Source organism: Micromys minutus (assembly GCF_963924665.1).
Source record: "Micromys minutus genome assembly, chromosome: 13".
In the NCBI taxonomy this organism is placed as follows: domain Eukaryota; kingdom Metazoa; phylum Chordata; class Mammalia; order Rodentia; family Muridae; genus Micromys; species Micromys minutus.
In genome coordinates this window covers 27,551,998-27,572,483 of record NC_137982.1, presented here as the reverse complement: position 1 = coordinate 27,572,483, position 20,486 = coordinate 27,551,998, and the positions used below count along the sequence as shown (strand labels likewise).

General features: G+C 41.4%; 1 protein-coding gene across 2 annotated transcripts in view; it reads right to left on the bottom strand.

Moving 5' to 3' along the window:
• The window catches only part of FMNL2 (formin like 2), a 259,204-nt gene that overhangs the window by 69,486 nt on the left and 169,232 nt on the right, over positions 1–20,486 (bottom strand). For both annotated transcript variants that reach the window (XM_080927503.1, XM_080927502.1), the window contains exons 4-6: positions 18,007–18,083; positions 9,234–9,317; positions 5,687–5,839 (exon numbers count right to left, since the gene is read on the bottom strand). In XM_080927503.1, coding sequence (XP_080783629.1) covers positions 5,687–5,839; positions 9,234–9,317; positions 18,007–18,083 — 314 coding nt within the window. The remainder of the gene's footprint in view (positions 1–5,686; positions 5,840–9,233; positions 9,318–18,006; positions 18,084–20,486) is intronic.

Here is a 20,486-nt window from a genome sequence, read left to right as displayed (position 1 = left end):
AGTTGGTATGCTGTGTAAAAATTTTGTCTTTACTCTTTGCTTCCATTGATAAATGACTGAGTACAAAACAGAGCATTGAAAGACTTCTGAACCATGCTGTCTCAACATGTGAAAAAAGATTTTTTTTAATGTTCTATGCAGCTTCATTGCCAACAATTTGGCACTCTTAAATTAAGGTCCTATTAGCAAAAGGGAGAAAAAAGGGGTGCATAATTTTTGTATTGCGAAGGGACATTCAGACTTAGATAGCAAACTGGAATGGAATCAAAATGGAAGCTGATGGAAGGGTCAACCCCACAGGAATGCAGTTCCTCTCACTAGGATGTCACATCATTTGGCAGGACTAGGCTAACAACTATTCCGAGGTTTGTGCTATGAGCACTTTAATCAAAATTTGGGGGTTTTGGTTTTTTCTTTTACCCTTTACACATGACATCACTTGGGCATTTTTTTCTGAATCAATGAAACATAAAATATATGAATCTTAAAAACTGAGCCAAATACTTTGCTAACTGGCCCCATAGCCAAAAGAAACAAAGCTGAGATAGTTATAGGATAGATAGTTCAAAGTATAGAAAAGGGAGGTAGGAAAGGAGGGGAGGAGTCAGAGATAGGGGGTAGAGAAGGAGAAATGGAATGCTGATTCTTTTTAATAAGGACTGTAACGATCTGTGTGTTTTATATTTCCACTGGGAGACCCAAGCAACAGCTGGAACTGCTTTTCAATGTGAGTAAAGAAAAGCAAGGTGTCAGCTCAGGATATGTAGAGAAAGTCTCTGATCACCTGCAATTTTTGACTTCCTGTCGTGTTTCCTTTGAAGACATGGACGGCAGACTAAGCAGCAAACAGCCCTCTGAAGAGTGTCCAAGAAAACCAGCTCACTGTTGTCAGACGTTGACGCTGAAGTCAAAGTATGTCCATTTGTTCCTAAATTTTCCGTAAGCTTAAAATAAATCACTACTGGCAAGCACAGCCTAGCCTCAAAGTACAACATGAATTCTAGAATACTCTTGCCAGACTTACTGACTTATTGTTCCCTAAATGGACCATTCAGTGCAGCAGTGAAAGAGGGACTACTTTTTCAGTTTATTTACGGCGTTATCATTTTGTATATCAGGTGAAAAAATTTGTAATCACCTCTGCCACCTCATTTGCTGACAGATAAAATTCAGGGTTTGAGGAGAGTATTTTTCCCCCTTGGGAAATGGTATTCTAGGCCAACAGTAGGTCAAGTTGTGTTAGAGGGACAATTTTAAACAAATGATACCAAGGAGAAGAAACAAGAACAGAATAAAGTTCTGTTGACAACTCAAAACCACACAATCAGAATGATGGTCTGTAAGGTGGGTGGGGAGGAGTGGGAATGAGGATGGGTGGGGAGGAGTGAGAATGAGGATGGGTGGGGAGGAGTGGGAATGAGGATGGGTGGGGAGGAGTGGGAATGAGGAGGATGAGAACCTCGGAGGAGATTCTCTCCCTCTAAGATGAAAAGAGAGCAACTGAGTTCAAACTCTTTGGTTTTTGTTTTGTTTGTCTTGTTGTTGTTGTTGTTGTTGGTGGTGGTGGTGGTGGTGGTGGTGGTTGTGTGTGTCTGCCTGTGAGAGAGAGACAGAGACAGAGAGACACAGAGAGAAACTGACAGTAATAGTTGAAGCTAAAAATGTGGCAACTTCCCCACAAAAAAATCTAGTAAAACGCTACTTGTTGAAACCTGAAAGAGAACCTTAGGGGCACAGACTCCCATGCACTTAAGAAACACCCAAGTGTATGCTGAGGAGCTCTCCTGGCTTGTGTGGCTCTAGTGTAACAGACGGAGAAGGATTATGAAACCCTCTGTGGACACTGATAGGCAAACAGGATATTTACTGAGGGGGGAAATTACATTCCCTATGAAGGAAGAGGCAGGACAGCACAGTGGGACCCCTTTCTCCACCACTGATCTTAGGAAGAGTGATGTAACCCTTAGAGATAAGAATAGTGTCACTGCCAACAGTCCCGTAAAGCATGAACCACAGGAAACTCTCAGCACAGTGCCCAGCACATTGGCTCATTTAATGATAGACTTTTGCCTGCGTTAAAGTCATGGTACATATGTCTGTTTTGTACTCCTTCCTTGAACAACATGAGGAATGGAATGCCTGGGTCAGAAGTGTAAACCATAAGCCTAAACTCAGCTCTTTGCTGAACCCATGGAAACAGGTAAAAATCTGACAGATCACAATTTTTATTTTAAATGAAATGCTATTTCACAGAAACAGCAGGTAGAGGGGGAAAAGTGACATATCATTTGGGCAGACTATTCATTTCAGAAGAGCTGCTGGTTAGTGGTTAATATCCTAGAAGCAATGTGGATCACATTCATCCAAGTGAGAAGGTCAGCCGGGCTGGTCTCCATAAGATTTCCACCTTAGGAATCTCTGACCTCTCTCTATTACTAGAACTACCTCTGCTACACCACACAGCTAGTCCCTGAAAGGATAGTGCACTCCTTCCTCAAACATGCCTGATCCTTGATGCTGGGTTCTGCTTGTCCTGTGCCTTTTCACCTTACTTCGCTGTAGAGTGGCCTTTACCCTGAAAACCAACTCCTCCATCACCAACAGACCCAGTTTAAACTTGACCCTTCTTCCAAGTCTATATTAGCCTTCCACTCAGTTCCTTAAAAACTCAATATATATATATCTGTCTCTAGTATGTCTTATTCAAGTCTAACAGCATTAATCTTGACTGTCTTAAAATTATTTTTTTCTTGGATCTCAAACAGCACAACCTTGGTCTTCAAGACATGAGGTACACAGATGTGCAGAGACGATCAGTTAATGAAACTAGATTTGTAGCCACATTGGTGGAATCCATCTCAACTGGAACTGGAGTCAGGCCATTTTCTGGTGAAAGCACAAGCCAGGTTTCTGCACCATTGACATCAACACTTCTGTGGCCAAGCTTCAGATATATGATGACTCAGAACCCAGCCATAGGCATGATTCAGGTGTGTGCTTTGTCACACGGTGTTTGACAATCAATATGAAATAGTTTAAAAATGTCAAGTTGAAATCCAAGAAAAGATTGAGCTAGCATCAGGATTTTTTTTCAAAGACCTTGTATTTAATAATGGACTATTTTTTTTTCTTTAAACAAGCTTTATTTGTGAGAAGTGTTAAAATTTACGGAATTATCATTTTATCCCAGTTTCACCAATACCTTTGGACAAGGGATACTGGTAAAAGGTATAGATCTATATATATTTTTATCTAGAGATGGGGCAGAGGAAGATGCTTTATATCAAAATGTGTTTGGTATAAAGATATTTATTCATTCAGCAAAACTACGTGCGCAAAACATATCGAGAAAACACAGTAACATTTTCAAAAGAAACTTGATATTAATAAAAACGCATTCTCCTGCAAAGAGTCCAACTCTTATGATGTGGAGCTATAATATGATAACACGATGGATCTGTAAACAAGGCAGCAGGGTGACAGCAAAGGTGACCATTGTATGACAAGGAGAATGATCGTAAGACCAGGCCACCATGCACTGCCATCTCCCTCGGGTGTTTTCTCCAGTGACTTACGAGATGCTCCAGGTGGAAGCCTCGTCATCAGTGTGGGAACTGAAGCTGCTCCCGAGGCAGCAGAAGGACAATCGACTCGGGTGGCATTGGAGCTGAAGAGAGCTGGGCAGGGAAGCCAGCCTGGTGGTGATGTAAGAGGTGGATAAAACCGGAACGAGAGACAGTGGGACGAGAAAGGACAAAGCAGAGAAGACAGTCAGAAGTGAGATGGCAGAATGAGAGAGGAAGCAATAACATGAAAACCAGAAAGCCAAGGAGTGTTGAGAGAGGAAGAAAGGGGAGAGGAAGAGGGAGACAGAAAAGTGTAAACCATGCTTGGGCATATGAAGAACAGCTGTTGACTCAACTTCTATTGATGTACATTGTTCAGAGCCAATAATTACAAATGAATAAGTAAATGGCATTCAAGTAGCTACCATATTGGCTCTGATGAAATTCAAGTATCCCCTTCCCTGGGCTCTCAAGCCGTTGAAGCACAACACAGCAGAAGTGATGGTGGCTTCCTAACCATCTTTGAGCACGCCTGCCAGGAGGAAGGTCAACTAGCCTCTGTGTCTCTCCAAACAACAGTCCCATTGTGCATACCACTATATTTTTTGGTGTCACATTCTAATTAAAAATATATCCAGGCAAGGTCTACCCTGAGCCAACAATTAAGCAGTTCGGGCTAGTTTTGATGTCCCTGACTCCTGCTTCCAAGGTCCAGAGCAAGAATTATTTAGAAAAATGAAACTGTGTTAGACAGTTGACCAACATACACTGTCTAACTAAACAAAGATTTAAAAAATTAATTGCATTATACTTTATAAATTAAATCTCTTTATGTAATGATAGTCAAATATTAGAAAGCATTTTGAGTATCAAGATGCTAATAGAACTTCTAAATCAGAACATAAATATTCCTCTGCCCATGTATGAAGTTGGCACATACTAGTAGGTCACATAGCCATTAGTTCATTGCAAACATCAGGAGGTGAGCTAGAACATTGTTCTTTTATTTCTGAATCAACTTATCCTACGTTGATTTAAAAAAATGGCATTTGCTAACAAGGAAATCTGAATGGTTTGTTGGAACCATCATAGTCACACATCAAATTCATCATCAGAACTGATGTTCCTTACAGAGGGCTCTCTCTTAAACTTCCCATGAGTAAAACCCAAGTCAAAGAAGTAAAAGGTCATAAAAACACAATCAACTCTGAAATGTACGGAAGCCACAGGCTCACGGGCTCCAACCTGACATGTGTAGTCTGTGACTCAAACCCACAGTGATCGGAAACACTTCTATGACATTGCCCTGTCCGGTCAGGTCGAAAATACAGGAGAAGGTTTCAGTAAGTCACAGAAAGGAAGCAGTACTTGGGAACAAAGATCTTTGCCACACCAGTCTGTATCCAGGTCATGGGACGGAGAAACCTTTCCACACCTCGCTTTAGGTAGGACTTCCATTTTTATTAGCTGCCTCACCAATGAGCTCTAAGTATAGTGCTTCGAAAGTTATAGAAAGCATTTCTCCACGGAGTGAGTCATCACAGGTCTGAATGATCAACATGCGACTGTACACAGCGTTGGTACAGGTGGTCAGTGCAGATCCTCCTGCGGTACCTACCATTTCAGCAGGAGCTGTAAGACGGAATTATTAGTAGAAAATGCCAAGCTGACACAAAGCATACCTGACCAAAGGAACATGGTTAGTAGCCCTTCATTATAAAAACATGTGTTCCTAACACTGTGACCTATGAGTAAGACCTCGCCGTGCACAGCACACACATGAACTACCTGTGGAAGGAGAGAGGGCAGCACAAACAGATGAGGAGCTACAGGGGCTCCTTAGAAGCTCATACTGGGACACATGGCCTCTGCCCACATCCATTGGAACTTACCTGCCAGAGACTACTTCACTGTGTTATTTGGCACAAGCTTCTCACCATCTATGCTGAATCTAAGAACGGTTATGCAGAGAGAGAGACTATGACCAAGGGAGCCACAAACACCTACAAAATCGTTGGTTACGTTCACTGGGGAAGAAAGGGCCATGTTGGAAAGACACACGGATGTCCACACAGAAGAGATGACCCTGCCATGCCAAAGCATCTGATTAAGGCACTTACCGAAGTGCAGAATGTCTTCCAGAGCGGGACACACTGTTGCCCACAGGGGAGGGCAGGTTGGTCCCTCTGTGCAGGTCCTCGATGGACCTGCTCCAGGGCTTTGATTTGTCCACTGTACTCTCCACGGTACTTTCCACACTTTCAAAGTCAAAACTAAAACAAAAAAGGAACGCTACTCAAAACCAAGACACTAACTTTCAGACACAGACGTGGACAAAACACAACCTGCTATTCCTTCACCACGGCCTTCGCCATAACATGAGAAGTCTTTGCAGCCAGAGGAAATGCAAAAGAATTCCCGTGGTCTCGGTGTTAGTTCTCGAAAACGTGAGGATTGAAACACTGGGCCTGGCAAAAGAACCATTAACAACAAACAGCTAACACGGGGTCACCGCACATTGTTTGCATCTGCCTTACTGGCTTACCACTTACTAGCCCTGCCATGCTGGGAGAGGGCCAGGGTTCTCACAGCTGTCTTCATTTTGCTTTAACGAGCAGATACGTTAGGCTTACATTAATTCATTCCTACCCATCCATTTTTCACTGAGCGTTGGTCTCCTCGTGCGTTAGCAAGTCCTTTTCCAACCATATGTGATGCATTACTAGTGAAGCCATGGACTGGTTTGGATTTTGGACTCTCTTCCCGACGTGGTGCTCTTTAAAGTCTGCCTGTTGTTCCTCTGACTTTTTTTTTTTTTGAGGTTATTACTCATGTGAACCATGTTGGAATAAGTGGCAAATGGAGTTGCTCATTCTTGTAGCCTTAGGAACCAAGTCTTCAAACAAGCAGGCCTTTGTATGCCATTCATTTCCTCCCTCACACAGTTCCTCTGCCTTCTCCTAAGAACACTGCAGTGTTCCCAGCCTTGGTTCTGCCCGATCAGCCAGCAGAACAAAGCGACAGCAGCTACAGTTAATATCCTCTAAGACTATAAAAGAGCTGGAAGAAAACATAATGTGTGCTGGGAACCATCTACAGCTGCTTATAAAGCACGGCTCTTCTGCCAGAAGAAAAACTACATCAGAATGGCCACCTAAAGACCAGGGGTTAGTCACACAGCAAGGACAGGCGCACAGCAACTGCACGGGGATGGGGAGGACTGATCCCAGACTTTTTGTTGTACCTTGGGGTTCAGGAATAAAACTGACAAGGAGAGAGGCAGAATGGGGTAGTCTAAGAAAACCCGAGGAAGTCAAATAGAAGACTCTCGCTGAGATGGAAAGAACTTCAAGGAGCCTATGATGAACTCTCATGGTGTGGACATGTCACAAGTCACTTGGCAAAACTTATGTCATACATTCCTCTCACTCCTTCCTACATGCACAGGACCAACATGCAAGAAACACACACTTTAGTGAACTGGTGGATGATTCTATTTCATACAGAGTCAAAACCAGTTGTCTTGAATTCCATGGGTTGGGGAATTACTAATACCAGGGAACATCAAGAATTTTCAAAATAAAAGACAAACTTCATAATTTATTATCTAAATAAAGCAAAACAAAACTAAAACCAATACACAGAGTGGTTAAAGCTAATGTCCTCCAACAAGACCAAAGGTTCAAGTGCAGCTTACACAAACTCTGCGTGTTAGTGCTGAATTGTCACTGCCTTACACTTCTGACTGCAGAATTCCTGCACAGCACCACAGACCTGCCCCTACTAGTCCAACATGAGGCCGTATTTGAGAAATCTGGCTTCCAAGCCCTCTTGTCAAATAAGTAAAGGATTCATTAAATACAGCAAACAACTGTAACATGTTATTTATTTATTCCCAATTTCGCTTAGTCTGTCTTAAATGACATAAATACTTATCTAGATTTTAAACGTTGTAAGAGGGAATATTTTTGTCATATGATTCATCATGGAGATTATCAGATTCAAAATAACAGAAATAGATGACATAACTCCTAGCGCATATTCCAACTCAGAAAAAAATTTCTTATAGTATTATCAGAGGTATCAAATATATAAATCTATCATATCAGATTTGCTTAATAACCATGAAACTATAAAGAAGAGAATAATTGTAGTTTCCTCTCACAAGCACTGGGAAGGTGTGGAAATCAGAGAAAAATTCCCAGCCAGAGATTCAGACTCCTTGAAATGAGGATATATTACAAACAAGTTGTTGTTATTACTAAAAAAAAGAGTGGGGGGGGGGCTGGAGAGAAGACTTGGGGTTTAAGAGCAACTGATGCTCTCACAGAGGACCTTGGTTTGGTTCCTAGCATCCATGTGATAAGTCTCAAACGTCTGTAACTCCAGTTCCAAAAGATCCAATGCCCTCTCCTGTGCATGGTCATGGTGACATTTAGGAAGCACACATGCATATATGTAGACAAATATCCACACACAGAAAATCAAACTAAGTGAGTCTGCCTTTGCAAAAGAGTGGATGCATTCAGAAAGTGGAGAAGTGGAGGCAGGAAGATTACCACAAGTTTGAAGCTAGCCTTGTATCTATCCTGACAGCCTCTCTTTAAAGCAAAAAAAGAAAATAAAAACGAAAAAGCCAAAACGCTAAAAGAAAACAAAACAACAGCAAAAACCACACAGCAAGGGGAAAAAAAGAAACAAATATCTCCTGGGCTGAAGCATCTCTCTGAAGCATCTCTCTTGTCTAATTAAAAACACAGCCCCAATACTGCCTCACCCTGCACGTGTAAGACTATATGTAGATTTTTCCTGATTAAAGGATAAATGTTGAAAAGAAATTGTCTCGGTCAACTGTACACTTTGCAGTCCTGTAATAAATCATCCCAGGCATCAGGAGCACGAAGAGTGATGTGGAAAAATGTAGCTACACAACTTAATCCTTCCTTCGCTGCTCCGTGTTCTCTTCCTGCGTGTGGCAGGAGACCAAAGGCTGCAAAGATACAGACAGTAAGAGGCAAAAAGCTCCTTCCTCCAGGACCACTATGTTGGCGTCTAAAGCTGCATCCTTATCTGTTCATTTGCAAACACACACACAAACGCACCTCTATCATCTTCCCCCTCAGTGCTGAGACTGAGCCCATGAAGACATGATAAACAAAGGCTTCACTACTGACCTACACCCCAGCTACAGTACAGGGCTGGGGTGTGCACCACTGGTACAATGTGGGTGTACCTTAGCATGCACGAGGCCCTGCACACTGAAATTTAATTAAAAGTGAAAGGACACGCATTCTTCGCTATTTCCTTTGTTCAGCAATATATCACCTACCACTCTACTATTCGACCATATACAGCCACGTGACCCAAGCACTAGGGAAAGTCTTTTGCATTACAGCTTTAGCTCAGCAAGAAAGCCAAGTCCTGGGTTTGATGCCTAGCATAAGGCAAAGGTCTTCAAGGTGATTTTTACTTACCTGTTTTATTTCTGCCTTGAAGGCATTTCTAATTCCAGCTGCGATTGGTTTTAGCTACAGAACCAGAGATAAATCTCTGTAAGCTCCATCCACCCTCTCTGTGGGTTTCTGCCTTCAGTGAGGTATGAGATTCTACCACCAGGCTATAGTTCACCCTGTGAAAAGGGCATGCAAGCCAGCTTCGTTCACTTACGTGACTGCATACTGGGCGAAGGACAGATACTCCACAAGAACATCAAGGCCTTTGTTTTCTTCATTCAAAAACTCTCTGACCCATCTGCGGAAAGAAAACAAAAAAACATCATTAGTGACACTGATCACAGGTCTATAAGGAGGATACAGGGGACAGTATTCATTTTCTCTATCAGAACACCCAAAGTGTGAAAGAAAATACAGAAAACACTGAATGTTTTGCAGGAAATAGGCACTTCTGGATAGGGTATGGAAACCATAGATTATACCATGTGGTGGTATCGAACACCTTTCTTTAATCACAGCACTCAAGAAGCAGAGGTAGAAGGATCCAGTCTGGTCTACATAATGAATTCCTGGACAGCCAAGGTTACACAGGGAAACCTGTTTCAAAAGAAACAAAAACTAAAACAAACAAACAAATCTGGAAAAGAAGAGAAAGAGAAAAGGAAAAGAAAGAAAACCATAGCTAACTGTATGAGAAATAAGGAGAAAAAAAGCACTCCCATGTCAGCCTTGAATTTGACAGTCTGATGACTTTAAAGACAACCTATTTCAAAGAGGTTTCTAAGAAAAGGAATTTGTCTAAATGTACCTTTCCACCATAAATGATCCCTAGCCTTGTTGAAAGAGCCAAGACTAGACAAAGAATAGGCAGACTGGGGACAAGCTGCCACAGCCACTGTGATCCAGGCATGCCTCCAAACCCATGCTCAATCCTTCTTGGCATACACAGCTGGAGAAACCGCTAAGCCACCAGAGAGGCCAATCTTACGGACTTCTGGAAATTCAATAGGGATAATGACTTGCTTAATTTTTTCCATGAGTATGGAAACCTTCAAGAGACTGCAGGTACCACAGACCATTGGCAGTCCCACGTGACAGATACTTCTAAGGATCACTCTTAAACCTTTTCATAGCTTGCTTTTGAGTGTTGTATAACAGTTCACCAAGAAGGTACACATCTGTATCTGCTGCACAGAGTACCTCCAAGAGATGAATAACATTCTTTAAGGCCTGGGGATAAAATTTTGTCACCTGATTTTACATAGTTCTTCCTACCCAGTCCTCATCCGAGATTGTGTGGATATTAGAGAATGTGAGGAATATTAGAGAGTATGTGGATATCAGGGGGTGTGAGGAATAGTAGACAGTGTGAGATATCAGGGAGTGTGAGGATATCAGGGAGTGTGTAGATATTAGAGAGTGTGAAGATATCAGGGGTGTGAGGATATCAGGGGTGTGAGGATATCAGGGAATGTGTAGATATTAGGGGTGTGAGGATATCAGGGAGTGTGAGGATATCAGGGGATATGAGGATATCAGGGGTGTGAGGATATCAAGGGGTGTGAGGATATCAGGAAGTGTGAGAATATAAGAAGCCATGACTCAGTGTGAAACTCACAGGTACAAACCATGGCTGCAATCACTGCAACAACACAAGAGCCACAGGCACACACTGCAATCCAAAGTTCTTATGTGCCTCTGGGAACACTGTGTCAAAGGTTGCTGGCTAGGGATGGCCAGAGCTACTGTGGAAGCCATGCCTACTTAGCTATAAAAAAAGAAGTATAACAGTGCTCCCATGTGTCTAAGGAAGGTTTGTGGTACAAGGAGAACCTAGTAGACTCCAGATCCCTTGTTTGTTTGTTTGTTTGTTTGTTTACTTGGTTTTCTTTTTCTGGCCTTACTTTTTCTCCTGTCTCCTTTCTTTTAGTTCTTCTACCTTGATGGTGTAGATTCCAGTATACAGGAAGTATCGGGAGTCAGGAAGGTAAGAAACCAGACACCCTGACTTATATTCTTCCAAGGACTTCAGCTACCACAAAAGACATACATTTAGGTACAGCTGTGTGTAAACATAACATTTAAGAGGAGCCTAGAATAGCAACATTGGCAAAGAAACCCCATTTGTTGGGTCTCACAGAGCAGCTTTGTTAGTAGACCTAAACACAACTCACAGGGCTGTCTTCTGGTGGAGAGAGAAGTTTCTAGAACAGCTACACACATGATCTCACCACCTCCAATCAGAGATACTTTATTTAATACTCTCCTATGCAACAAAGTCTCCAGGGACACTGAAAATTTCAAAATAATATTCAGAAGCTTAGAAACAGTGGGGAAAAGATGTTCTCATAACTGGCAGGGGGATGGGGAATGCATGTATGTAATCATGTAATCATATGTAATCATATGTAATCAGGACCCTAAGCTCCCTCCTCTTTGCTTCTCCACCGCTCTGGCCCAGTGCTCTGACAGCACAAGGCAAACTGTTCCACAGAGATTTGTCTTTTAACATGAAAAAGAAGCAATAAAATCCAGGTTTTTTTCAGGACAGGATCAGTTTTACGTATTCCATTTACTAGCTCATTAACGTGGGCGTTAGGAAAGACCAACCATTGAAGTTCCTTACAGACATCTCCACAAAGAAAACAGATGCCCCAGGATGCCATGAGTCCCTGACACCACCTCTCAGTTAGACAGCCATACCTGCCCAAGGAGGAAACTTGACCCAGACACAAGGAACGTGACCTCAACAAAGCAGGAAATAGCTGTGGGTAACAGGTCTATAAATCTTTTAATTCTAGGCGCTCATGTGCATGGCAGACTCTGATGTAGGAACAAGTTGAATTTGTTCTTTTACTTCAACATCCCAACTGAGGTGTGAGCAAAAGGCCCAGAAAAATCATTTTCAAAGCAAGACAGGAAGCCACAGCATATGTCCTAAAGTAGCACGAGCTGCCCCTGTTTTAAATGTCACAAAGTAGATTCCTTGGTTATTTAATGTCACTCCAATAAGCCTAAGCAATGTAGGGAAGACTGAGACATTCACCACTGATTAGCTTGCCTCATGATGCCTCTCACTAAGTCACTCTGTAGTAAGGGTGTGGATTATAAGAAAAGTCAGCCCTCTCTCTTTCCCATTCTCTCAGTTGCTACCCCTTCTGACTGGGAAATTCTGCACAGGGGAGAAGAGTCTAGAGTGATCGTCCATAAATTAGAAGGAAAAAAAATGGGTACAGAGTAAAAGCGCAGATGTTAACGTAATATCTTAAATCCCAGGGATTGAAAGAAATATGGGGGTCAAAGATTTGGTTCAACAGGTTAAGACTCTGCCTCCAAGTCTGACAACCTGAGTTCAATCCCTGGGACCCACATGATAGAACAAAAAACCAACTGCTTTCCACAAGCTGCCTTCTGAGTTCCACACATACTCTGCTCCCACAAGTAAATAGAAACAAGGGAGAGGGGATACATACTTTATGTTGTAATTTATGTATCGGATCATACACTGAGTCTGGCACATGTGTAGAACACCATTCTCCTCTCTGAGCATGTTCTACGCTGTTTTATATGTTGCCAATAGGCAAACAGTTTCAAATTGAGTGATTATAGGTTTTGGAAAACAGAATTCTTTCTAACTCTGACAGCATGTATCACTTCCTGAGTGCCTTGCAAATTCAAATGTGATTACCATATGTTGTAAATTTGAATTTAGGCAATTCCAAATCAGACACTTGGAAGCTTAGAGAGGCAGGGATAATGAGAAAGGGTTCTGGAGGAGTGGGGGGGGGGGGGTTGTAGTCAAAGAAGGGCTTTACGTGCAAACACAAACCTGTTAGCACTGAAATGTAGGTTGCTCACAGCCTAGTTTCAAAGTTTTGTTCTCCTTGCCTCCCCAAAATCTTAGAGCCAAATTTCTTCACACAGAAAACTGTCTTAAAAGCCCTTACTGGTGTGCAACTTCCAAGACCAAGCAATGGCAAGATGCACAAGAGAGGAGCAAGGGTTATTCCCGATGCCAGGCTCCTGTGAAGTGAGCTCTAACCATCAGCTGGACAGCTGCGATGAAAGTTGCTGAAAAGCTAGAGGGACAAGAGAAAGGTTGGCATCACCCAGAGCCCACCTTGCTCACCCATGCACTAGTGCACCACTGCACTGTGCTGTGTAGCAGCCCACGTCTCAAAGTGAACCCATTACTGTTAAGAGTCATACAAGTCTCTCAGCATACCTCTCGGGGTTTATCTGTGTGCTGAGAAGGATTCAGTCTTGATACATGCTTAATACTGAGAAGTATAAAGCCTTGGGTTTAAGCTACTAGCACTTTCAAAACAAAAAAATTAAGTAAAAATGATAATAAATAGAACAACCAAGGCAGTGACCCTGACACACTGGCAGTCCACTTGGAAAAATAACTTTACAAACTGTGATGATAACAAAGACAGCTTCCTCAAAACTGAATGAAGTCAGCTGTTGCCTTTGGGAAAACAGTATGTCACTAATGATACAGTTTCACCTTAAACAAAATTAAGAATTTAGGAAACCCTGTGTTTATGCTAGTTTGATGCCTTTATGATAATTAGAAGTATATCCTGATAGTAGTGGTGATTATTAACCAAAATGATTTTTAAAAAAATTTATAGCCAGGCAGTGGAACCACACACCTTTAATCCCAGCACTTGGAGGCAGAGGCAGGCGAATATCTGTGATTTCAAAGCCAGCCTGGTTAACAGAGCAAGTTCCAAAACTATAAAGAGAAACCCTGTCTCAAACAAACAACAACAACATTACAGAATGACCTGTTTCAGCACTGGAAGAGCAGAGTACCTCAGGGAGCTGCTTTCCAAATGATCGGCTGAAAAACTCATATCACAGGAGCCAAGGGTTAAAAACATCCAGCCAGGGCATGGGACAATGAGACAGGACACAATCCAGTATTAGCACATTAGGCACTGTCACTCAGAGAATTTTAATGCGCTATCAGAAGAGCCTCTTCAATGATCTGAAAAGGCCACTTAAGAACTCAAATTTTCCAAATGTTCTTCATCTGCACCGAACAAAAATAAATATCAAAACAAGCTGAATGTGGTGTCAGGAACACCCAGATGCCTCCTATTGCAAAGATGTGCAAGAAGATTCTCAAGAATGTTTATGAAGAAATAAATAAAGCTATTCTTTACCAGGAATTTTTATTACTTTGTTAAATATTTACATTCACAAAATGTTACACCTGCTGATATTCACAGGGGTATATATATATAAAACTTTGCTACTAAACATTACAGTTAAATGAGTTTAAAACTTGTCAATTTTAGTTTCTAACATGGTAAATGTTACCATACTTGATTCATATCAGCAACAATAGTTTACTGAAGTTCAAAACAATTGGCTAGAATAAAGAAGTCCAGAATGTTAAAATGCTTGGGAACTGTTACTATGGAAAATAGGCTTTAGATGCAGACAAATCTAGGTTCAATGATTCATACTAGTATGGGGTGGGACAGAAGTAGCACCTGACCTTTAGTTTTCCCATATATAAAACAATGGCTCCAGGTACAGAGAAACAACAGAAACATTTTTCTGTGAAATAATGCAATCAATGTGCCTAACACATGACAAAATGACAATGACTTGGATGATTTCCAAAGCAGCTCCATGGAAGGAAGAACTGATCACAGAGTAGCCCTCACTTATGTACACACGCACGCATGCACACACACGCACGCACATTTGTGCACATCTTAGAAGAGTATTGGCTATTCTCTTTTCTCTTTGATCAGGTCCAGTTCCAGCCAGCACTGACCCACAGAAAGCCTAGCAGTCTAGGAGAGACCTTCACTAAGCACTTTCTGACTGCCTCCCCTTTTCTACGCACTTCCCACAAGCCCTAGGAAATTTGCTACATTCTTCGTCCCTGCTGTTTTCAAACACCCACAAGTGAAATGGTCATCTTTTAGAATGTCTGTGACCTTGCATTCTGACTAAAACGTAACTTTCTATCATTATAGGCAGTGGTATTAAAAAAAATCACCTACAGGGCATTCCACAGGATGAAGCTAGCAGACCTCTCCAGCTCACCCTCACCACCACAGTAATTGCCCAGATACATCTGACACACCTTGGCTTCTGCTTGGCTTCGTGTTGCTTGCCAGTGTGATATAATGATACTCAGTTCTTTTCAAGAATATTTCAAGTAAATTAGCTCTTAATACTAGTGAATGGAATTATTCCTAGTCAAAGTCTTGTTTCAACATCCCTCAAAAAAATTAATTTTCTTTCTCAAAAGACTGTTCCATTTATAGAGTTGTAGACTTATGTGGAACTCGGAACAAACCTTTCACTTGACGAAGCTGTAGCTGAGACTGTTACCTCAGCAAAGCCCACTCTCTACTTTAACCTTGAAACCCACGCATGTGCCAAGAATAATTTTTTTCAGGACAAATGAGTTTTAAGTGTAATTTTGGCTTTTAATTTCTGGAAATTATGATCTCTTAAGCACTTGGGTCACTCTGGGTAAACAAGACCAATTCTACACATGTGATAAACTTCTGTTGAATCATTTCTAGATATCTTCCTCAGCAAGTTTAAGAAGCAACAGCTGTTAGATATTGAGTCTCATGCATCAAATACAGGGACTTCATTCCTGTGAGCTGAGCGCTGCTTCTTTCATTTAGTAGATCAGAGACTACTCCAGCACACAAAGTAAGAGAAGAGCTTGTATAATTTATCAAAGGTCAAATTAGTACACATGATCACAGCAAAGGCCTGCACCAAGACCTCTTCATCAGACAAACATATGCCCAACTATCTTTCAATTATCTTATCCAGAGTACCTGCGTATGCACTAAGGCACACAAAACTGACCCAAGGATCAGAGCATACAAAAATTCCTCATGGTAGCCATTGATAATTTTCATCAATTAGTAATTGTTCAGAATTTGTTCCTATCAAATGAGCTCAAGGCCCTAAGCTGAGAGATTGAAGAGATGGATTCAGGTTGGGTTCAGGTTTGAATCTTCAACATAGACAAGAGAAGTCCAAATGCCCTTCAGTGTGAGCGTGTGCAGGAATTGTTCCATATAAACAATGCATCCCATGAATTCCTCCACATCTATAGCCATTTTCCCAGGGGTTTCACATACACAGCAGGGAAGGGAGACTCTCAGCTGGTGAGGATGGAAGAAGGAGGCATCTTCACGCATGCCTACTGTAACCTAACAAGTTACCTCAACTGTTCACACACTGCACTGGCTCTTCCAGTCCTCCAACTTGGTATTAGAAATGGTCATCTTGCTTTAGAATTTGATAGTCAATTTCACATTCTCTCAACACTGCTTGGAAATCTGCTTAAATTATTCTACCGCTTTCAGTGGAGAACTGCCCAGGCATAGAGTTGGGCCATATCAAATTCCTCGTTCATAAACAGCAGAAGCTATTTAATCTCCTAAATTCAGGTATCCAAATGAATTAAACAACCACTACCTTCCTCTTGAGACAGACAAGCTTTACTGCTCTGAGCCCAAAGCACAAAATGCCTTAACTCTTTCAGAAAGGTATGCTAGGAAAAACAGTTTGGGGAAAAGATCAGTTTTTGAGCCAAAGCACTGGCCTTACAGCTATGGGCTTCTTGCAGTTTACACGACCATCTTTGATCATCCATTCTTTTAGTCTTGAAAATGAGAGATGACGCTATTTTTTTTCCCAGTTTGAAAATCATGATTTCATTATATGTTTTTCCTATAGTCCATTTTTGGAGACAACAAGAATCAGTTAATTTTATGGAGAGTTGGTTCTCAGTGGGCATTCTATCTCAAAGTCTCCCCAAGTGACCCTGAACAGTCATTTCCATACTTAACGCATCTAAATGGCATTTATCAAATGATCTAAAGTAGAAGTAAATTGCTATTCATGCCATACATCTATTTTACAGAATAGCCAATAGACTATAGAATAATACTGGCATATAATTCCATTTCAACATCTCAGCAAAAAAAAAAAAAAAAAAAAAAAAAAAAATGTCAGAAGAGAACATTGAAAAGATATTGAATACCATAACTTCACTCTTCTCTCGTGGTAAACGCACAAAGCCAAAAGCCAAAAAATATAAGTTGCCCAAGATATTGTACTATACTTTGCACACAACTATATTCTTAGTACTTCAGAGATCAACGGTACAATTGCTCAGCATCTGGCTACATAGTGAATTCAAGGCTAAGCACAGAAAGACTTGTCTACAAAGCAAGAGTGGTCCTTTCAAAAGAACCAAGAGTGCAAAACAAATTATTTGGTATCATGCATTGGAGATAAAGCACCTAACAATAAAGTACTATGTGTTATGTTATCCCAGGAATAGGGGGAAATAGTTCTTGCCTGAAGCAAAGCAACCATGAATTTGAGTGAAAGGAAAAGAAATGTTTAGTGAAGTGATTCCATGGCCTTCATTCTCCCAGTATGGAATAGTTCACAGTCTCAAGTGTTTAACATAAAAGAGACACAAGAAATGTCTCAAATGCAAAAAAGTAGGAAACAGCACTCAGTTTCCATTCTTTTGTGAATGGAAAGAAATACAGCTAAAGACTGAGATAGTTCAAGGATCTCAGTTCACATTCTTGAGTGTTCCTCAGTGGCCAGAGCACTGTCATATATATATGTCATATATATGTCATATATATATATGCCAATATATAACACTGTGTATGTGTGTGTGTATAAATATACTTCTATACATACATATATAGAAGCCAAGCACTTGTCATGAAATGTCTGTATTCACTTCATCCAAGCAAGTAAACACAGAATTGCCACAAATACCTAAGTCAAGGGCTCCCCATTCTTCCTCCACTGAATTCTCACAATAAGTGATCAGGAGACTAAGGAAGGAGGCTCCCCTCATGTAAACCGTGGTCCTTCAGTAAATACAGAAGCTCGGTTCTTAGGTACAATTCAGTCACTTTCTAGCATAGAATGTTAACATGCTACAGAATCATACTTACCCAATGTGGTTGGTTCTTAATGAAATTTCCAGTTCTCTTAGCACTTGCGTAGATTCTTGAACACGCCTTCTGAATTTCTATAATCCAACAAAATAAGACCTTAGTACCTGGTGCTACTACAACTTAACTTACAATAAATTTAATGCGATATAAAAATATTTTTTCTTTTAACATATTTATCATGTTTCCTTTGTTTGATTTAAAAGCACACAAGTCTTGGTCATAAAAAGTAGCTTAGAAGAAAGGAGAATTACTTACTTCCAGTAATATCCTAAAGTAGATTATTTCCCCTGCCTTACACATACTATAATAATGACCATTATGCCTGTTGTTCAGGAAAACCACCTCCAGTTTCAACGAATCATCAGCACGAGCACAGAGTCAGACACATATATGCCCATGGCAATGCACTGAAATCAAAGAGTAGATGGTAAGAGCAATAAAAAGGTGTGCCTGGAATAATGTAAGCGCATAGGGAACCAAGTACGATTTCCAGAGTGTTCTTGCCCAAGAATCCACTTATGAACTCAGTCATGGAACTCAACAGAGACTTGGTGGCCTGGGTTCTCATTAGAGGCTGATCTCACTGGCACGCTGCATCACTCCAGCAACAATTCCAGACTCCAGCAATAAATCAGGTCTTCAGTATAAAAGGCTGTTTTCTTCATAAACTATTTAGGCACAGAGAGCTTCTTTTGTAGAGAATACAAATGAACCCTAATGGCCAATTTTGTAAGCATGCCCTTCTAAAGACAGCAGTCTTGAACCTAAATAGTCTCCAGTGGGCCTAGCATGTTCCAAAGACAAACACTGAGCGATGGCTCTTCCAACTAGTCCTTACTTGCAAGGTCAGTCATGAAAGTTCATGTGCACATGCACGTACCCAGAATGTCCTTCCTTACATATCAAGACCCTGTCTCTTTCTACATCTACCTTGTCCTTTCTTCCATGAGTTCTACTATGATAATGAGTGTGTGTGTGTGTGTGTGTGTGTGTGTGTGTGTGTGTGTATGTGTATGTGCTTTTAAATCTCAGCAGGCCCCAAGATACAGTGGGCTGCTATGCCCATCAATTCTCTAGAGGATTATTTCCCTATAAAATCCTTAACAGTGACTATAGTCTCGGGCCATTCTGGGAGCAGAAAATTCGATGTGCAATGCTTTCTTTTAAAAGGTCCAGGCTATCTGTGCTGCAACCTAATCCCCTCAAGCTTTTTTGCTCACTGGGAAAAAAAAAAGTTTTGTGAATTACAGCTTAGAATGTAAAAGTCCCTTGTCCTCCTCTGTCACCAAGTGTCATAAGAATAGAGACCTCTATTCCCAGTCCACTAATCATGGCCCCATTCCTCCAGAGGAATCACAGAAAAGGGTCAAAAAGGAAGGGTTGGTAGCACAATTCCAGATGGTGGGGTTGCAAGGGCTATGCCACATGCATGTGGACCATTGGCCAAAGGAGACCAGCACACCACTTGGAAACAGCAAGCTTCTCTGTCCTGTATCCTCTTCTCAAAGTCCCTAGCTTCCTTGAAGTCACTCTGTTATGCTCAAACACTATATGTAAAAAAAAAAAAAAAATCTTGGATTTTTGTAATCAATATACAGTGGGATATGCAAAATTAAAATATCCCAAATATAAGGGAAAAAAAGGTGTTCTGAATCTTCTGCCAAGAAAGACCTAAAAATGGCAGGGCCATTGACAGTTTGGAGAGATGTGCTAGACTGGCTCCCTGCAGTGAGTTTCCGAAGCATGGGATTTGTCAAGGAAAAGAGGTAGAATGGAGGGCTTGGCTAAAGGCCAAAGTTCCACACTGCTGCTTGTTAAGACATTTCAGATTGGTCCTTAGTTCTCTCCACTGGTCCCTAAGTCTTCTTCCCAGGCTTCAAAGAAATCATCCCCAAATGGTCTTCTACAAAGAGCACAAGCATAGTACTTAAAACATAGTTCAGCTGTAGTGAGGTCTGACCAAAGGATGTGAGGAAAGAGGGGAAGACAGAAAGACAAACAGACCAATATGAATGCTATGCAGACTCTGCATATTATAACATGAGTATGTATATATATATATAGAGAGAGAGAGACACCCTAACAACACAACTAAATCAAAGCGCTGAGCTAGCAGCAGTAGTACCACCACCACCAGGAGCACCAGCAGCAGCAGCTCCACCACCAGCACCAGGAACAGCAGCTAGCATTGATCAGACATTGGCTATGCTACACACTGTAACCATGCAACTGTCTGACACTGAAACAGACTAATATGACTTCACTGCTGTGCTGCATTCTCCGGGGAGCAACTCAGGCTTTGACTGGGTTTTGAAGTGCCTTAGCATCCACTTTGCTGGCACATAAACAGTGAGTATTAACACTGTGCACATCTAAAGTGCATCCACCAGACTTTAAAGCTCTTCAAAGAGTAACCTTGAACCCATAGGTCCAAGGGGAAAGTGTGAGTGAGGAAGGATGCAGTACCAAGCAGCCTT